This window comes from Macadamia integrifolia, unplaced genomic scaffold (genome assembly GCF_013358625.1).
Source record: "Macadamia integrifolia cultivar HAES 741 unplaced genomic scaffold, SCU_Mint_v3 scaffold538, whole genome shotgun sequence".
Classification (NCBI taxonomy): domain Eukaryota; kingdom Viridiplantae; phylum Streptophyta; class Magnoliopsida; order Proteales; family Proteaceae; genus Macadamia; species Macadamia integrifolia.
In genome coordinates this window covers 224,796-243,528 of record NW_024870479.1, presented here as the reverse complement: position 1 = coordinate 243,528, position 18,733 = coordinate 224,796, and the positions used below count along the sequence as shown (strand labels likewise).

Below are 18,733 nucleotides of genomic sequence, written 5' to 3'. Positions count from 1 at the left end.
TCTTAAGTCCAGCTAATGTAGGACTAGGGTTCTTAAGTCCACCTAATGTAGGACTAGTCCCACTCATAATTGGCTATTTTATGCTCTTTCCTTGGCTAATAAATTAGCCAAATTCCCTCTCTCCTATTACTGTACATATGGATCCACAGCAGAGCAGCCTGCTCTCTTATGCCAACTAGGCTATAAGACTAAGTTCAGCTGCTTCCAAATGGTGTTACATGCCTTTCTCGAGCTCAAAAGATGTTCCCTAAGCTTAAGGAGCATTTTAGCTCAAAATGGGTTAAGGGTTTCGAATGAAGAATCAACATAGCTCCCGATTGGCTCAGTGAGAACATGATCATCCGAGCTTAAATGTAAGGTGGTAAGATCCTTTACAAATATAAGGCCCGGGCTCCATTAACATTACACAATATTGTCCTCTTTGGCCTATGGGCCTCTAGCCTTTAAAACATGTTGTGCCATGTTAAGGAGACTAGAGTTTATCGACTAGCCCAGTAATCTCTCCCTAGGCGATGTGGGACTAAAGTTTGCACACCCTCACCGTTCTCCCAAGTCCCTTGGTACTTACCATACTCTTGGTGGGGACACCTCACCGATCTCCTAGGAGGGTCCGGCACTTGCCGTATTCTTTGGTATCACAATCTTCGGCCCCCTTAGGCACTACATTCCCATTGTGGCCCCACATCCCCGTTGTGGCCCCACAAGTTGTCAAGGTCTACTCTAATACCATTTATAGTGCCTCGACACCATTGACCTTGCACAATATTGCCCTCCTTGGCCTATGGGCCTTAAGGCTTTATAACACGTTGTGCCATGTTAAAGAGGCTAGATGTTATCAACTAGCCTAGTAATCTCTCCCTAGGCGACATGGGACTAAAGTTTGCACACCCACACCGATCTCCCAAACCCCTAGGTACTAGCCATATTATTGGTGGGGACACCACAATGATCTCCCAGGCGGGTCCAGTATTTGCCATATTCTTGGGTGTCTCAACAAATCCCACTAATGATACAAGGACATCGGACTCGAGGTGTACAACACTTTTTGGGCGGTTACTGGTAGATACCGAATGGTAGATCTATTATCACTCGATGACCATCTACTGGTTGATGGTTGAATAGAATTCAGCCTATGTTTTGGTCACCAGTATATCAGACACCTTCTGGTGACATCTACTGGTGGAGTTTCTAAAGTTAAATTGGGTTGGACTCTATGTCTATCATCGGTAGGACCACTGGCAGATCATACATCTATCAATGGACAATACTAAACTGTCTTTAAGGAAGTTTAAGGGATTTTTTAATGACCCTTTTGAAACCATTAGACAACACCTACCCTTGTAATTAAGACAGAGTGGGGCACTTTTCGGGCATTCTTTCATTGAACTTTCTTCTCCATGTGAACAAACAAAGTGATTGGAGGTTTGATTTCTTTTGGAGCATCATTAAATTTTAAAACTAATATATGCCATTTCACCCATATGTTTTTAATTATAATCTCACGTATGCTTTACTTTCAAATATGTCAAATGTTTGAGTATGAATTGTGGATGTAATGAGATTACGAATGTGTGGGATCTGGTGTGGCTAAGGATAAAACTGCTATTGTAATTGCCACGCAGTTTTAAAATGCATTTTGTGTGTATTAGAGCTAAGATTGGGCATGGGTTGTGGTGTGGTTATTGGCAATTCCAGTGCAATAATGCCATACTAACTGTATGTATGCTAGACTTAGGCTTGGGCATAGGATGTGGTGTTGACGATGGTGATTCTGGCACAACAATTTCCACACTAACTGTATCATTACTAAAGACATGTATATTATTGTGGTTAACAATATATATCCTACACTATGACCCTTTGTCAATAGGGTGCAATGTTAGATAAACCAATATGGTAGGTTCAATGAGACTTTTAAGGATGCCACTTTTGCGGCACGATGTGATTGTTGTCAGAGGCAGAAACTAGCCCAGTGTTATGGCTAATACATGTTGCTGTTGTTAGGATATCTCCATTTAAGGTCAAGATATTGGGTTTTGACCTTTGATGAGACCAAAATTTTGGGTCGGAACCTGGGAAATTTTGAGGAAACCAGAGAATTTTTCCCGATTTGGTGGAAACATTAGTTTCGACCGCCAAACAGTGTTTTTTTTTTCTTGATTTTTTATGTACATCATACTTTAGATGTTTCTAACATGTTCACATCATTAGATTCATAAAAAAAGAAACTCATAAAGTCATACTTGTGTGGTGAACCAAAGGTTCGGTAATCATTACGCTAAGTTGTTGACTGAAATATGTTATAGGTAAATGCATTTTCAAAAACAGAAAAAAGGAATCATAATCACCTTGCCTAATATGAACCCAAATCTATGGGTGATTTGGACACTGGGCACAATTACTCCACTAGTTACTTCCATGTCTGATCAACAGATTTCTCTGCTATTGGATTCAAAGGGATTAAGTGGTTCATGCTAAATGCTTGAGAGCTAAGCGCAGATCGTTATGGGCGGACTTGGTGGCAGGGTTGATAGGGAATCCAAGAATGATCATTGGTGACTTCAATACAGTCCTAGCTAATCATGAAAGGAGGGGACCAGGATAATTATGCTTAGGGTTGGCTTATGAATTCGGAGCTATGGTTGATGCTACTTCAACGATTTAAGCTCTGTCTACTGGTAGAAAATTCACTTGATCCAATAACAGAAGAAGAGGGAATGTATCGGCTATCTTGGAGAGGACTTTTGTGAATGAAGCTTGGCTAGAGATATTTGATAGCAGTACTTAGCAAGTTCTGCAGCGAGTGGCCTCTGACCATGCACCTTTGCTTGTATGTTCGGGTATGACCACAAAGCCTTAGAATTGCCCCTTTCGTATCAATAACTTCTGGATGGATCACCATAGTTTTTTTTATATGGTTTGTGACTCTTGGAAGCCTAGCCTAACTAGATCATACACTTTTATTCTAGCCCAGAAGCTCAAAAGATTAAAATTTGCTTTGAAATCGTGGTCGTGAGAGATCTTCCCTCACTTAGACCATGAGGTTGCCCTCTCTCAGTCTCAGCTAGATCAAATTCAAAAAAACAATTTAAGGAAGAGCGGCATTCTAAGGAATTGTTTGACCTTGAGGCCGATGCCAAAACAAGACTCTTAAAAGACTCTGAATACCAGGAGAAGCTGCTCCGGCAAAAATCCAGAATAAGATGGCTTCGAGATGGTGATAAATGCTCAAGATTTTTTCTTGTCATGGCCAAAGTGAAGAGGGCTAAGAATTACATCTCTAGCATTGTTCAGGAAGATGGTGAGACTAATTCTAATCAGGATCATCTGGGTAACCATATTGCTCAGTTTTATGAAGGCTTTCATAGGCAAATGGACCTAGCCAGTCATCCAGATTTATTTGATTGCATCCCTAGAATTCTTCAGGACTGTGATCACCTGGTTTTGGATTCTATTCCTCTGGAAGATGAAATTAAAAGAGCGGTCTGGGATCTTGACCCTGATACCTCCCCAGGCCCAGATGGTTTTTCAGGAATATTCTTCAGGACCTGCTGGGAGATCATAGGCTTCGATGTTTACAGATCTGTGAGGGGCTTCTTCTCTTCAACTACTCTTCCCAAAGGAATTAATAACAATTTTTTTCTTTTAATTCCTAAGGTAGATGGACCCAGAACCCTTGGGAAATACCGCCCTCTCTGCATGGGGAATTTTTTCTGCAAGGTTCTGTAAAAAATTATGGCCTTTCATATCTCTACTTTTCTCCCTAGGCTTATTTCCCCTGAGCAAGGAGCCTTCTTGAAAGGCAAATTTATTCAGACGAATATTGGTTTAGCTTCTGAGCTAGTTAAATCATGAGTAATTCTGCTAGAGGAGGGGGCCTTGGTTTATTGGTTGATATTTCAAAGGCCTTTGACACTCTATCCTAGGATTTTTTATTTCAAGTTCTACACAAGTTTGGATTCTCTAACACTATGATTGGCTGGAACCAAACCCTGTTAGAATCTGCTCGTATTTTAGTGGTTCTAAATGGGGGGCCTATTGGTTTCTTTCCAGTCCGTAGAGGCCTGTGGTAAGGAGATCCTATCTCCCCCATTCTCTTTATTATCACTGAAGAGGTATTCTGTCGTGGTCTTAAGGAGTTAGCTTCTAAAGGATTTATTAAGCCCATTACTGGCCCTCGGGGTGCAGACATTCCGACTCATCTTTTATTTGCAGACGATGTATTCATTTTCTTGAATGCATCCAAAAATACATTATAAACTTGAAGATCTTTCTAGATTATTTCCAAAATTGGTCTGGGAAAATTTTCAATCTTGAAAAGAGCAAACTCTTCTTGGGTCGAATTCGTCCAATCAGGAAGCAGTGGCTAGTGGAGGAATTAAATATTCCTACATGCAATTTTCCCACCAAATACTTGGGCATGGAAATCTTTCATGGCAGAGTTAAGCACAATCCTCTTCTCCCAGTGATGGATAGAATTAAAAGCAAGCTCGAAGGTTGGACAGGTAAGATTCTTTCAATGGCTAGTCGGGTTGAATTAGCAAAATCAGTAATCTCTGGAATGCCCCTGCATAGCTTCTCTTCCTACTGGTGGCCTTCCCCCTTGATTAAACGGCTAGAACAGTGGATGCAAAACTTCATCTGGATAGACACCTCCAAATCCATCACTATCAAATGGGTTCAGGTATGCAAAACAAAGAAGGAAGGCGGCCTTGGTCTGAGAAGGCTTAGGGATGTGAACATGGCCTTGATTGCGAAGCTCGAATGGAAAATTAAAAATGAAGATTCGCAGCTGAGTTCTCTGATCAGAGCTAGATTTATTTCTAGATATGGAGTGATTATAAGTGGCTATAAAAATCCTCTATCTAGCCGAGAGTGAAGATTCTGTGGTCTTTTGTGACCGATAATGAAAAATGGTTTATTGGCAATGGGCATAGCATTAATTTTTCGCGTGATAACTGGTGGGGCAAAAAATCTATTAGAGAGCTTACTGAGCTGCTAGATGAGGTTTTCTCATCTCTCAACCACTCTGTAGCTGATTTAATAGAGAACGACTAGTGGTTTCTTCCTCATGTTGATTTCACTATGCTGAAGGATGCTTTTGCAGTTATTAAAGAAATTAAGCTGCCCTCCTCAAATTCAAATGATCGCTGCCTATGGGGACTTGAGACGATAGGGGTGTTCTCTATGAAGTCTGCTTGGGAGGGCCTCAGATCTCGGTCTCCTACAACTCCCTGGGTGGGGCTGATTTGGAGTAAATTCCTTCGCCCGAGACTTTCACTATTGGGATGGCGATGGGTCTACGGAAAATTCCCTACTGACGACATGATTCAGGCTAAAGGTCTCCCTCTCTCTTCCAAATGCGAGCTGTGTGATGTGTCATCTGAATCCCTTTCCCATCTCTTCTTTGAGTGTGATCTCTCTATTGGAATTTGGAAAGGTGTTCTGGATTTTTTTTAATTTTTCTTAGCCAAGTTGCAACTCTCCGGATGCTGTTAATGCTTGGTGGAAGAATAAAGCTCGAGGTTGGTGCTTGAAAAACCTCTAGGAGATTGGTCTTTTCTTGGTAATCGATGCTATCTGGTTTGAAAGAAGCCAAAGAAGATTTGAGGGGAATGCTCACAGTCATGTCAGAGTCATTAGTGCCATCCGAGGGGATATTAGTTTCATATGAAAGTCTATCCTAGAAATGCAGCTGATTTGTTAATTTATAGAAAGTTCAACCTCTCCTCTTCCCCTCACAGAGAGCGATCTATATTAGAGGTCCACTGGTGCAAGCCTTTCCTTTCCGAGATAAATCTAAACGTGGATGGATGCTCGCTTGGCAATCCAGGCAGAGCTGGTGGAGGCAGAATTTTAAAAGATCATGATGGCAGGAAAATTCGCTGCTACAATTTTTACTTGGGAATTTCAACCAGTTTCTTAGTAGAGATTTGGAGTATCATCAAGGGTATGTGGTTGGCTTGTGAAATGAACATCAATCGTCTGTGGATTGAGTCAGACTCTTCGGCAGCGGTTTTCATTTTTCGACATCGACTCATTCCTTGGGTTATCCTTCAGGAATGGTCTGCACTTTCAAAGTTCCTTAACTCCATTGAATGGAAGATATCCCACTGCTTCAGAGAAGCAAATTCTATGGCTGATTATTTGGCCAAGGAAGTGGAAAAGGTAGGGATCGACAGCGATGATGCGCAACTCCCCTCTCATTCGGCTAGAGAGTTACAATTAGACATTGATGGTTGATCTAGATTTAGATTCCTGAACACTTTGAGATAGTGGCTCTGAGTTGCTACTGATAGCATTGCGGAAGGTGGAGACTCTTAGCTTGCTCTTGTAATATGTTTTTATTTTTCTATTCCTTTAATACAATCTGATCTTCTCGCGACGAAAAAAATGAAGTGATTGGTGTTATGATTTCTTTTGGAGCGTTATTAAATTTTAAAACTAATGTATGCCATTTCACCCATATGCTTTTAATTATAATCTCATGTATGCTTTACTTTCAAATATGTCAAATGTTTGAGTATGAATTGTGGATGTAATGTGATTATGAATGTGTGGGATCACGTGTGGCTGAGGATAAAACTGCTACCGTAATCGCCACGTGGTTTTATAATGTAATTTGTGTGTATTAGAGCTAAAATTGGGCATGGATTGTGGTGTGTCTATTGGTAATTCCAGTGCAATGATCCCATACTAACTGTATGTATGCTAGACTTAGGCTTGGGCATGGGATGTGGTGTTGATGATGGTGATTCTGGCACAACAATTTCCACACTAGCTGTATCATTACTAAAGACATGTATATTATTGTGCTTAACAATATATATCCTATGCTATGACCCTTTGTCAATAGGGTGCAATGTTAGATAAATCAATATGGTAGGTTCAATGAGACCTTTAAGGATGCCACTTTTGCGGTACGATGTGATTGTTGCAAGAGGCAGAAACTAGCCTAGTGTTGTGGCTATTACACCTTACTGTTGTTAGGATATCTCCATTTAAGGTTTAAGGTATTGGGTTTTGGCCTTTGGGGAGACCAAAATTTTGGGTCGGAACCTGAGAAATTTTGAGGAAACCAGAGAATTTTTCCCGATTTGGTGAAAACATAGGTTTCGACCACCAAACAGTGTTGGGAAATTGTCGGCGTCCATTTTTGTGAGGTTGTGCATGCCTTTTTCAGAGGTGGTAAGCTGCCCAATGGGGTGAACAATAGTTGGGTGACTTTAATCCCGAAGGTGGAAGGGGCAGCAACCTTGGATAAGTTTCGCCCCATCTGTATGGCAAACTTCTTTTGTAAGGTGCTATCAAAAATAATGGCTGAGTGACTTTCCTGTCTCCTCCCTCGCTTGGTGTCAGAAGAACAAGGGGCGTTCCAAAGCGATAAGATAATTTCAACAAACATTGGCTTGGCATCGGAGCTGGCAAACTTATTACACACCTCTGTTAGGGGCGGTGGTATGGGGATCAAGGTGGATGTGCAAAAGGCCTATGACTCGCTGTCATGGGACTTCCTCTTTGCGGTGTTGAAGAGGTTTGGTTTCTCAGAGGTATGGTTGAGCTGGATTCATGAGATTTTGAGTTCGTCTAGAATTTTTATTTTGTTTAATGGTGGTCTAGTAGGCTACTTCGGTGTGGAGCGGGGTTTGAGGCAAGGAGATCCAATTTCTCCTATGCTATTTATCCTAGCAGAGGAAGTTCTTTGTAGGGGTTTGAATGGTTTATTGAAGGAGGGGAAAATAAAGGCTCTCCTTGGACCGAGAGGGGCTATGGTTCCTAGTCATCTGCTCTTTGCGGATGACATTTTTATATTCATAAACACCATTGCGAAACATGTTTAATGTCTGCGTGACTTCCTCCTCAAATATCAGCTTTACTCAGTTCAAAAGTTCAATCTGGACAAGAGAAAAATTTTCTTTGGCAAAGTTGCCCCCCACAGGAAGAGGTTTATCGTGGACTTGATTGGAATCCCAATTTGTGCGTTGCCTACGAAGTATCTTGGGGTGGAAATTTTCAAAGGCGCTGTCAAAAAAGAGAGGCTTCTCCCCTTGATGGACAAGATCAAGGCTCGTTTGCAGGGATGGAAGGGCAAACTGTTGTCCATAGCAGGTAGGGCTGAACTGATTCGGTCTGTCATCTCAGGTATGCCTATCCATAACTTTTCAGTATATTGGTGGCCTGAGTCAGTGATAAAAGTAGTGGAGCGATGGATCCGAAACTTCCTGTGGTCAGGGGAGATTGATACAGTGAAGAAAATATCGGTTAAGTGGGAGGACGTGTGTAGACCCATGTTTGAAGGGGGCCTAGGAATCAGAAGACTCAGGGAGGTGAATTGTGCGGGGCTTAGTAAACTTGTGTGGCAAATGAAACATGAAGAGACAGCTTTTAGCAAGTTCTTGAGAGCAAGGTTCATGGATGATGGTAGTGACCTTAAGAAGGGGTATAAGTCGTCCTCGGTTTTAAAAGGCATCTCAAAGATGTGGAAGTTTGTCTCTTCTTCTGAGCGCTGGATGGTGGGGAATGGTGAGGACATTCTTTTTTGGCATGATAGATGGCTGGGCCCTTTGTCAATTGCAGAGCGATCTCCCCTCCCTCCCTCTCATTTCCATAATAATTCATGTAAAGTAGCAGAATTTATTGTGGATGGCCAGTGGTCTCTCCCTCGAGCCTCTTCGGATTTCTTAAAAGGTATTATCAGGGAGATCAAAAATATCTCATTACCGTTGGAGCAAAAAGATAAATGTTGTTGGTCCTACTTTTCATTAGGCAATTTCACCACCAAATCGGCTTGGGAGGCTCTAAGGAAAAGAAAACCAAAGGAGAGCTGGGCGAAGGTTGTGTGGGGGGCTGACCTACTTCCTCGTCAATCGGTTTTTGGTTGGAAGCTTATGCATGGTAAACTGCCCTGTGATGACAAGGTGAAAAGGAAAGGGGTTCCCCTTGTCTCCAGATGTGAGATTTGTAACAAGGCGGAGGAGTCGCTGCCTCATCTTTTTTGGGAGTGTGAGGGTGCTGTCTTTCTATGGAGTTCTTTCGCTAAGGCTTTTGGGTTTCGTTGGCAAATGTAGTGGGCAGATTTGGCAGAACTAGTTCAGTGGTGGACTCAAACCTCTAGCACTCTAGGTCTGTCTCAGATGTGGATGGCTGGTTTGATTCTAATTCCATTTTTCAATTGGATGGAGAGGAACTCAAGGAGATTCAAGGGGGGTAAGATACTCCTTTACTCAGATTGTCAAAGGCATCATGGATGAGGTATAAAGGCGTGGTACGGGAAAGTGTGATAGAATAAAATCATGCCTAGATCTGCAATGGTGCTACAGGCTGAATATAATGGCCCCAAAAAGGCATGTTAAGGGAGTGCGGGAGATATTTTGGCTGCCACCAGTTGAAGGATGGTGGAAATTAAATTGTGATGGTTCATATCTGGGCAACCAAGGAAGAGCAGGGGCCGGTGGAATTATAAGGGACAGTACTGCACAGATGGTCTTGTACGATAGCTCTTTCTTAGGAAATGCATCTAGCTTCCAATCTGAATTTTATGCATTGATTGAAGGTATAGAAAGAGCGAGTGAGATGAATTGTAAGTCTCTGTGGATCGAATGTGATTCGGTATCAGTGGTTAAGATAGTGCAACGGGGTCTGGTGCCGTGGTTTGTGTGACAAAGGTGGGCCTCTCTTCTCTCTTTCCTGAAGAGTATTTGCTGGAAAATTACTCATTGCTATCGGGAAGCTAATCCCATAGCAGATTTTCTAGCAAATACGGCTGCCAAGAAGGAGGAATCTTTCACAACTTTGATCTGGCCTTCGGAGATATTACAGTATTTTCGGGATGATGCGATGGGCAGGTCGCGTTATAGATTCTACTAGGGTGTCTCTATCTTCTTGATGCCTGGTCCTCCTCCCTGCTGATGGCAATGCCGAAGGTGGGGAAGAGTTTCTAGGACTTCTTTGGTAGTTTCAATTTTCTTATATTTTTTCCCGGTAGTTTGGGTTCATTGTAAAATTTTTCCATTTCTTGTTAATATACATGACCTTTTAGCGAAAAAAAAAGGTGAGTGGGCACATCAGCTCCACGAGGGCCAATAAGTGGCTTAATCATACTTTTAGCAGATAAATCAGCCATACCACAACATAGGACTTCCTCAGCAATAATAAATAGGATAGGGGATATGGGATCACCCTGGCGAAGTCCTCTGCTGACTTCAAAGAAACCCGTAGGGCCACCATTTAGCAGAATAGATATTCTGGCTGTCCTGAGAATAGTATGGATCCATCCAATCATTGTATCCGAGAACCCAAACCTTCTAAGAACATAAAATAAGAAGTCAAAAGAAATGGTGTCGAAAGCCTCTTTGATGTCTATCTTCAAACCCAGGCCGCCACCCCTTGAAGAGTGCCCCATTAGGATAGCCAGCTCAGAGGTAAGACCGATATTAGTCTGGATGACTTTTCCTTTCTGAAAAGCACCCTGCTCCTGCAAGATGATTCTGGGAAGAGCAACAAAGATACGAGAGGCCTTAATTTTTGAAAGGATTTTACAGAAAAAATTCCCCATGCATAATGGGTGGAATTTTTCCAAAGACCTTACCCCATCGACTTTAGGAATTAATAGTAAAAAATTATTATTAATCCCATTTGGAAGAATACCTGAGGAGAAAAATCACTTAACGGCCCTGCAGACAACGGAGTTGATGATGACCTAGCATCTCCTAAAAAAAGAACCTAGGAAGCCATCTGGGCCAAGGGAGCTATCAGGATCGAGATCCCATACCGCACCTTTGATCTCTGTATCCAAAGGGATTACATCTAGCATAAGACGATTAGAATCCTAGAGGATGTTAGGAATGCAATTTAAAATCTGAGGATGATTATCAAGCTCTACCCATTTGTGAAAATTCTCATAGAAATCCACCAAAAAAGACCCCAGTTGATCTCGATCACTGATCTCAGCCCCGTTGTCTGAGACAATACTTCTTATAGAGTTTCTAGATCACTTGACTTTAGCCATGACATGAAAAAATCTAGAGCATCTGTCGCCATCCTTCAACCATCTGATTTTGGACTTTTAAACCCATAATTTCTCATGGTTTTCTAATGCTATCCAATGTTTAGTCTTAGCTTCAACCTCCAAGTCAAAAAGGTGCTCAAAACTCCCCTCAATCTCAATTCGAGACTGAATAGCTTCTAGTTAAGACTTTGAAATGGCCACCTCCTGATCCAGGCGAGGGAAAGCTCTCCTTGACGAGGATTTAATAATAGGTTTCAGGGCTTTCAACTTCTGAGCTAGAATATAAGTTGGAGAGCCTAAAACCTCAATGTTCCAAGTAGCATTGACCAAATCTAGAAAATCCAAATGATCCAACCAGAAATTATTTAGTCTGAAGGGGCAGTTCTTAGGCTTTAGTGATATACCAGAGCGAACCAATAATGGGGCATGGTCAGAGGCAAAATGAGGGAGCACCTGTTGAATGCAATCGTCAAAAGACTTCAACCAGTCTTCATTTACAAAGGTTCTATCAAGAACCGCAGACACGTGACCCCTTCGCCGATTATTGCTCCAAGTGAACTTCCTACCTGAGGAAGGAATTTGAACCATAGCAGAGGCGTCTACCATAGCCGAGAATTCCATGGCTGCCCCCATGCCAAATCTCCCAGGCCCTCTTCTCTCATGGTCATATAGAGTGGCATTAAAGTCACCAATGACCATCCTTGGATGAGGCGAGGAGCCCGCAATCAACTCCATCCACTAGGAGAGTCTCTTTGCCCGAACACACTTAGCATGCACCACCGAGAAATCAAAATAACTACCCTGCCATTCGAATTGAAAAGAGAGTTGCTGCTCAGACATAGATAAAATTGTAAAATTCTTATAACCCTGCTTCCATATAACCCATAAATTTCGGTGGGCATCAGCCCTTTCATTATAAATGAGGTCTGATGCAAACCCAAGCTTATTGAAGAGAAGCTTGGGGAATTTATCCACCGCAATCATCAGCTCAGCAGTGCAAATAATATCTAGGGAGTTGTCTCGAATAATCTTAGATAAGGTGACTTTTGTGGAGACCTTCTTTAGACCATGAACGTTCCAGAAGAGAACATTCATCACTTTTTAGATGGGAGAGGTTGGGTGGTCCAAACATTAGACCATCCCACGGCAGCCACCTGCTTGCCTTTTTTCTTTTGCATTCTGATCTGACCTGCTTGCTTAGCCTGAAGGGCCACAGAGTCCACCCTCTCAACCCCCTCTCTCACGCTAGCCAAACTTTCACGATTAAGGGGTTCGTCACTACCAACGCCATGACCTCCCCTTAAGGAAAGTCCTCCACGGTTTGTAAACCTAGAGCTCCTACGCACTGCTTCACTGACAGTTTGAGAAACCGGGTTAGTATCATACCCCATATCAGTGCCTTCTTGGTCCAATGGGTTACGGTTGTGCTCCTGATCCAATCCTGAACCACACTTATCCATTTCAGCGTCCATATTGAGAATAATTTCTAGCCGATTATTGCCTTCCATAATAGCATCAAATTCAAAAGTTGAATTGGGATTGTGACATTTGGAGAGAAGATCCATCTCTGCACCCGAAGGAGAAGGTCTCCTTGATTGGCGCATTTTATTCTCCTTAGGACTCTCCATATCATTTGATTCCTTGTCGGACTCACCTTCCATATTTCGAATATTCTCTATGGGATTCTATCTCTCCCTCATGGTGGTTACACAAGTACCTTGTGTGGCCAATCCACCACCATGAAGGGTGGTTCCATTATTGTAGCTAGCAGAATCTCCACCACGATCAGCTTCATCGACTGCACTGCACTGGGTCCTCCTAAGTATTATATAAAAATTTTACATAATACTACTCTATTCACAAGTATATTCTATAAAAAAAAATGATTTTTGGGGAAGTTGGAACTTACTTTTTTAGTCCAAGTTGTCTTTTTTAAGTAGATAAAGCAAGAACCACCCTTCGATTAAACTTTGTTAGCCAAAAAGTGAAAATCTCCACTATTTCCTCAAGTTTCCCACTCCTAGGAGAAAGAAGAGGGTCAAATTCTGCTAAAGAAGGCTTGGATTTCTTTTCAAAGTAACTTATATAGGACTTGGTTCAAGTCAAACTAGTTGGTTTGGTCGAAACATGGGAAATTTCCTCAAAACATGTCAAAACATGGTCAAAACCTCTTACTTTTAAAAGTCAAAGGACATATCGTTTCGACCTTTGAAGATACGTTCGAAAACTACGAATTTCATAGGTTTTGACCGAGTTCTTGAACCCTGCCTCTAGTGTGACTTGGACACTTACCAGTCCTATATCTCTACTAGGATCTCAAATTGTAGTATCTTAACAACCCCAACCATCAAATGGATCCAAACAAAAATCGTTATAGCGGAATTATTACAAAAAATCAACTTATTATTGTGGAGACCAAAATGATAATCTTGTATTGTAACATGTTTATCACAAGCGGGTTATGAGACATTTTGTTAGGTATAAGGTCATTTGTATTAAAAAAAAAAGAAAAAGAAAAGAAGAATGTACAAAGTGGAGTTTAACCACCCCTCCACCATCGGCATTTCCATCAGCAGAGAGAGAGGAACATGCTAAAGAAAAAAAAAACACTCAGCCATAGAAAAAAAACTAAGACTAGGCCCTCCCTGACTCCCCACCTTTCGCATTGCCATTACTAGGAAGGCAAGGATGATCTAGAAGCTCAAGTGAAGTGGAACCAAGGACTTTGTTGGGCATCCATCTGCAGTTCAACCTGAATTGAAGGAGGAAATGAGGACACAGCTGATGATACTCCATTTTTTGCTGCAACTTTCGTGAGGTAATTCGCTATCGATTTGCTTCCCTAAAACAGTGAGTGAGCTTCCAATAGATAGAAGAAAGATATTATTGAAGAGAGAGCCATTCTTGATGGATACACTAAGGAATAAGGGAGCTATAAATTGCCACAATTACTGCCATGGAATCACATTCCACCCAAAGATTCTGGATTCCCAAATTTTTTGTCAACTTCAATCTAGACACTAAGGCTATAAGTTCAGCTTCATAGTTTTATTTTACTCCCCGAAAGTTACTAAGAGTTGAAATTACCTTTGCATTTTCATCTCTTATCACACCACCCACTCCTGCTCTTCCCGGATTTCCTAGAGAGCAACCATCCACATTCAGTTTGAACCATGAAGGAAGGGGAGCACACCAAAAAACTTCACAGGGAGAAGGAACTTTTTGAGGAGAAATAGAAACCCCAATGCATCTAGAACATAAAAGGGCATCCATTGAGATGATGACCAGAAGGGTAGGAACTTGAGACCTAAAAGCTGATAGAATCTGCTTAAAAATCAAATCAACATTCATCGTTGATCTGTCATATTTCCTCTTATTTCTTTGATGTCACAAGACATAGGGAATAATCACAAGGCCTACTAGCCATGCATCCTTCAGAGAAACTATCTTTGATTTAGCTTTCCACCAAGCTAGAAGATCTGCAATAGAGAAATGATTCTTCCAGGCGATGAACTTCTCTGAAAATTTTCTCCAAATGGCAAGAGAAAAGTCACACTCCACAAAAATATGATCCAAAGATTCCACTGCACTGTGGCACAACTCACATCGAGAAGATAATGAGATTGCTAAAGATTCCTTTAGCACACACCAAGTCATATGTTGGTAATCTTTCGTGAAATAATTTCCAGCTAAATAAACATTGACATGGCAGTAGAAACTTCCCCTAGACCAGCGGTCCCCAAGGAACCTTTATCTTTGATTTTCTAATGTCTTCCCACACTGATTTAACTGAGAAACATCCAGAGGATGTGAGGCTCCAGTAGCAAGTGTCTCCCACTACATTGGTAGGGATGTTTGTTGTAGCCACTTTCAGGAAAATCTCTGATAAGGCTTGAGAAGTAGGAAGAGGAAGGTTCCAGGCTCCATTTTCAATAAAGTCAGGTACCATTCTGTCATGAGGAAATAGACTTTCATGAAGACCCAGTGAATCTTCAATAGATAGATCTCCCAGCCAGCTATCTTTCCAGAACCAAATTTTAGTTTCAGTACCCAATGTCAACCTCTCTTTAGAGGAAACAAAATTCTAGACATTACGAACACTTGGCCAAACAGATGAAGAAATATAATTAGACTTCAATGCACCCATTTTGGATAGGAATTTCCCCTAAAAAAATTTCCCCATGTTGAGTCTTCGTGCCTGACCTGGCAAGCTAACTAACTCAACATCTCATCATTAACTTCTCGTAATCTTCTTATGTCCAATCCCCCTCTATTTTTGGTTTACACACATCTTCCCATTTGACTGAGATTTACCTTATAACATCCACATCACCACACCAGATGAAATTTCTCATCCAACACTCCATCTGCTTGATGACTGTAGAAGGCCATTTATAAATTGAAAAGTTATGCGAGGGAATGCTCGAGATGACTGACTTTACCAGTTCCACATGGCCTGTCATAGAAAGGAGTTTCCCTTTCCAGCCCAATAACCTCCCTTTGATTTTATCCATTAGGGGAAGGAGGGAATCTTTTCTTACCCTTCCTTTTAAGATTTCAACACCCAAGTAACGAGTGGGAAAATTACAAACTAGGATCCATACCACCTAGGCAATCTGATGTTTCCTTCTAGGCAGTAAATTTACAAAGAACAATTTACTTTTTTTTCAGATTTATACACTGAGCTGAATAATTTTAATATAAATCCAAAAAGCATTCGAGGTGTCGTACATACCTTTAGGAAGCAGTCATGAAGATAAAGATGTCATCGGCAAAAAGTAAATGGTAAGGAACATATGTACCATGAGGACCAGGGAGGGGCTTTATTTTGTTGGTAATAGCTAAAGACCGAAGACCTCTACACAACACCTCCTCTGCCAAAATGAAAAGGATTGGAGAGAGAGGATCACCTTGATGGAGACCCCTTTCCACTCCAAAGAAACCCACTGGGCCACCATTAAGAAGGATTGATATTCTTGTTGTAAGTAATAATTGGTGCACCCAATGACTAAAACCGAACCGATTAAGAACACCAAATAAAAAATCCCACGACAGGCCGTCAAATGCTTTCTGAACATCTAGTTTTAAACCAATGCCTCCCCCCTGGAGGTAGTAAACAGCTGGTTTGCTAACTCGGATGCCAAGCTAGTATAGAAGATATGACTTTACCTTTTTGAAAGGCCCCCTGCTCTTCTGAAATCAATTGTGGTAGATAGCCAATCACCCTGGTCACCAAAATTTTTGTGATGACCTTGCAAAAAGACCTTGCAAAAAAAATTTCCCATGCAGATGGGTCTAGACATACTTAGAGAATTAGCTCCCTCCACCTTTGGAATCAATGAAATGAGATAGTCATTCACCCCTTTTGGAATTTTTCCAAAGATGAAAAAAGAAACAATTGCTCTACAAAAATCATCTCGCACCATATCCCAAGCTTTTTGAAAGAAAGCCCCTCCAATTCCTTCTAGGCCAGGCAAACTATCTAGGTCAAGGTCCCATACTACTAGTTTTACCTCTTCCATAGATGGGGTTGCCTCCAATCTTGAAGAGTCTTGAGCATCCAACACTGAAGGAATACAATGAAGAAGCTCTACATTCTAAACAAGGGGAATTGCTTTATGAAAAGATTCATAATAATCTGACACGTATGAGCTTAACTAAGACTGGTCAGATAATAGAGAACCATCTTACTTCTTTAGAGATCTAATCCTCTGCTTTGCTTGCTGTATTTTGTAGACAAATGGAAGAATTTTGAGTTCCTGTCTCCATATTTCATCCTCCTAATTCTTGACTTTTCTGACCAGAGCCTCTCATGATTTTCCAAGGCCTTTAAATAGGTGGTTTTCGCTTCAGCCTCATGATTAAATAAATTTTCAGACCTGCCCAAAGCTTCAATCTCTCCTTGAATCTGGTCAAAATTATTTTTAGCCTTCTGGAGCTCCTTATCAAAATTCGGAAATGTGGATCTAGACCATGCCCTTAGCACCGGTTTGAGCCTTTTAAGTTTTTGAGCTAAAACAAAAATTTGTTGACCCCATAATTCTTCCTCCCTGCTAGATTTTATCACAGAGATAAAACCTCCATCTTCCATCCAAAATTTGTGGACTTTGAAAGGAATATTGATTTGAACTAGCATCAGAGATAATGAGGAGCGGAGCATGATCAGGTGCTATATGAGGTAATACTCTTTGAAAACAGTCCTGAAACAAAGAAAGCCAGCTTCCAGAACAAAACTTCTATCCAACACCACCTCCACCCTACCCTGCTTAATATTATTAGACCAAGTAAATTTTCTCCCAATGGAAGGAATTGCAAGCGAAGAGTTAGCATCCACCATAGCACTAAATTCTGCTGCCGATCCCACATTAAATCGACCTAGGCCTTTTTTTTCATGAGCATAGAGAGTGGCGTTAAAATCACCAACCAGTACCCAAGGATCCAAGTCAATCGGCATACTTGATAACTCCATCCACAGTTCTCTACGAGCTGCTCAAAAGCCGTTGGCATGAACAATTGAGATACGCACTCTAGATCCCTGCCAAGAAATACTAAACGAGAGATGCTGGTCAGAGCCAGCTATAATAGATGGTCTACTCACAAAGAACTTCCATAGAACCCATAAATTGTCAATTCTATTAGGACGAGAGTTACTCAAATAATCAAATGCATAATCCAATTTATTAAAATACAAAGCAGGAAATTGAGATACCGCCATCATCGGTTCCGCAATGCAAAGAATGTCTGGAGCATGATCTTTCAATAAGATACTCAAGGCTCTTCTACCAGTATCTTTCTTAATACCCCTAATATTCCAATATAGAATACGCATAAGATTACTGTTTTGAGGAAGAAACTTTGTCAAACTTTTTAGTCTGACCAGTCTTGACAAGTATTCCTCTATGCTGCCCACCTGGGATATCCCTGGATGTAAGGTCATTAACTGCCTCATCAATTTTGGCAACTTTTGATTAAATCATAATCACCTTTCTCTTCCCAATCTCTGAGACTGGCATGGAGTGAATCACCATATCAGCAACACCACCCACTTAAGAGACATTACGCAGTATCCATGGTCTGGGATGCACTCTCAGTTACCCAGAAAACCCTCGGTAACCCCTACTAGCAGCCATGTCATGATAATCATCATCAGGCATGCCAAGCTAGTTTTCTCTTCCAATAGTAATCACATCGTACCACAAAAATGGCACTCCGAAAGGGTTCATTGAACATATCACAATGGGTTATCTAACACCTCACCCCTGTTGGCGAGGGATCGTAGCATAATGTAGTTATAACTAGCTAGTCACAATAATATACACGTCTTTCATATTGATACAGTTAGTACGCATATGTAGTACCAAAATTTTCATCGGCCACACTATATTACATACCCACAGCTAGTCTAGCATGCATATAGTTAGTATGGCCATAAAATATCAGTATTCCCATCAGCAACACTGCATTCCATATCCAAGCCACCCACATTCATAATTCAACCAACACTGTGGCTATTATGACATGAGAATTCCTCGTGGCCACATCAGATCCCATGCATATGTTCTAGAATAGAACACGCATGATCACATGTGAGAGGAGGCATTGTGATCAGCCCTAATAGGGGCCTATCCACAGGGGAAGGTCTACATGATTGAGGGGTAATATCCTCCAATATCCTATCCACAAATTCACCTTCTGAATAGGGTTCCAGATCCCCTTCACCGCCCT

At 41.4% G+C, this 18,733-nt stretch overlaps 1 protein-coding gene across 1 annotated transcript; it reads right to left on the bottom strand.

Annotated features, from left to right (window-relative positions):
• Positions 1–11,188: 11,188 nt before the first annotated feature.
• LOC122069148 lies at positions 11,189–11,743 on the bottom strand. The gene has a single exon (XM_042633087.1). The coding sequence runs from the start codon at positions 11,741–11,743 to the stop codon at positions 11,189–11,191; it is 555 nt and encodes a 184-aa protein (XP_042489021.1).
• Positions 11,744–18,733: the final 6,990 nt, after the last annotated feature.

Bases quoted from the DNA above. Each gene is read 5' to 3' on its own strand.
- LOC122069148 (XM_042633087.1), bottom strand. From the start codon at position 11,743: ATGGAGTTGATTGCGGGCTCCTCGCCTCATCCAAGGATGGTCATTGGT.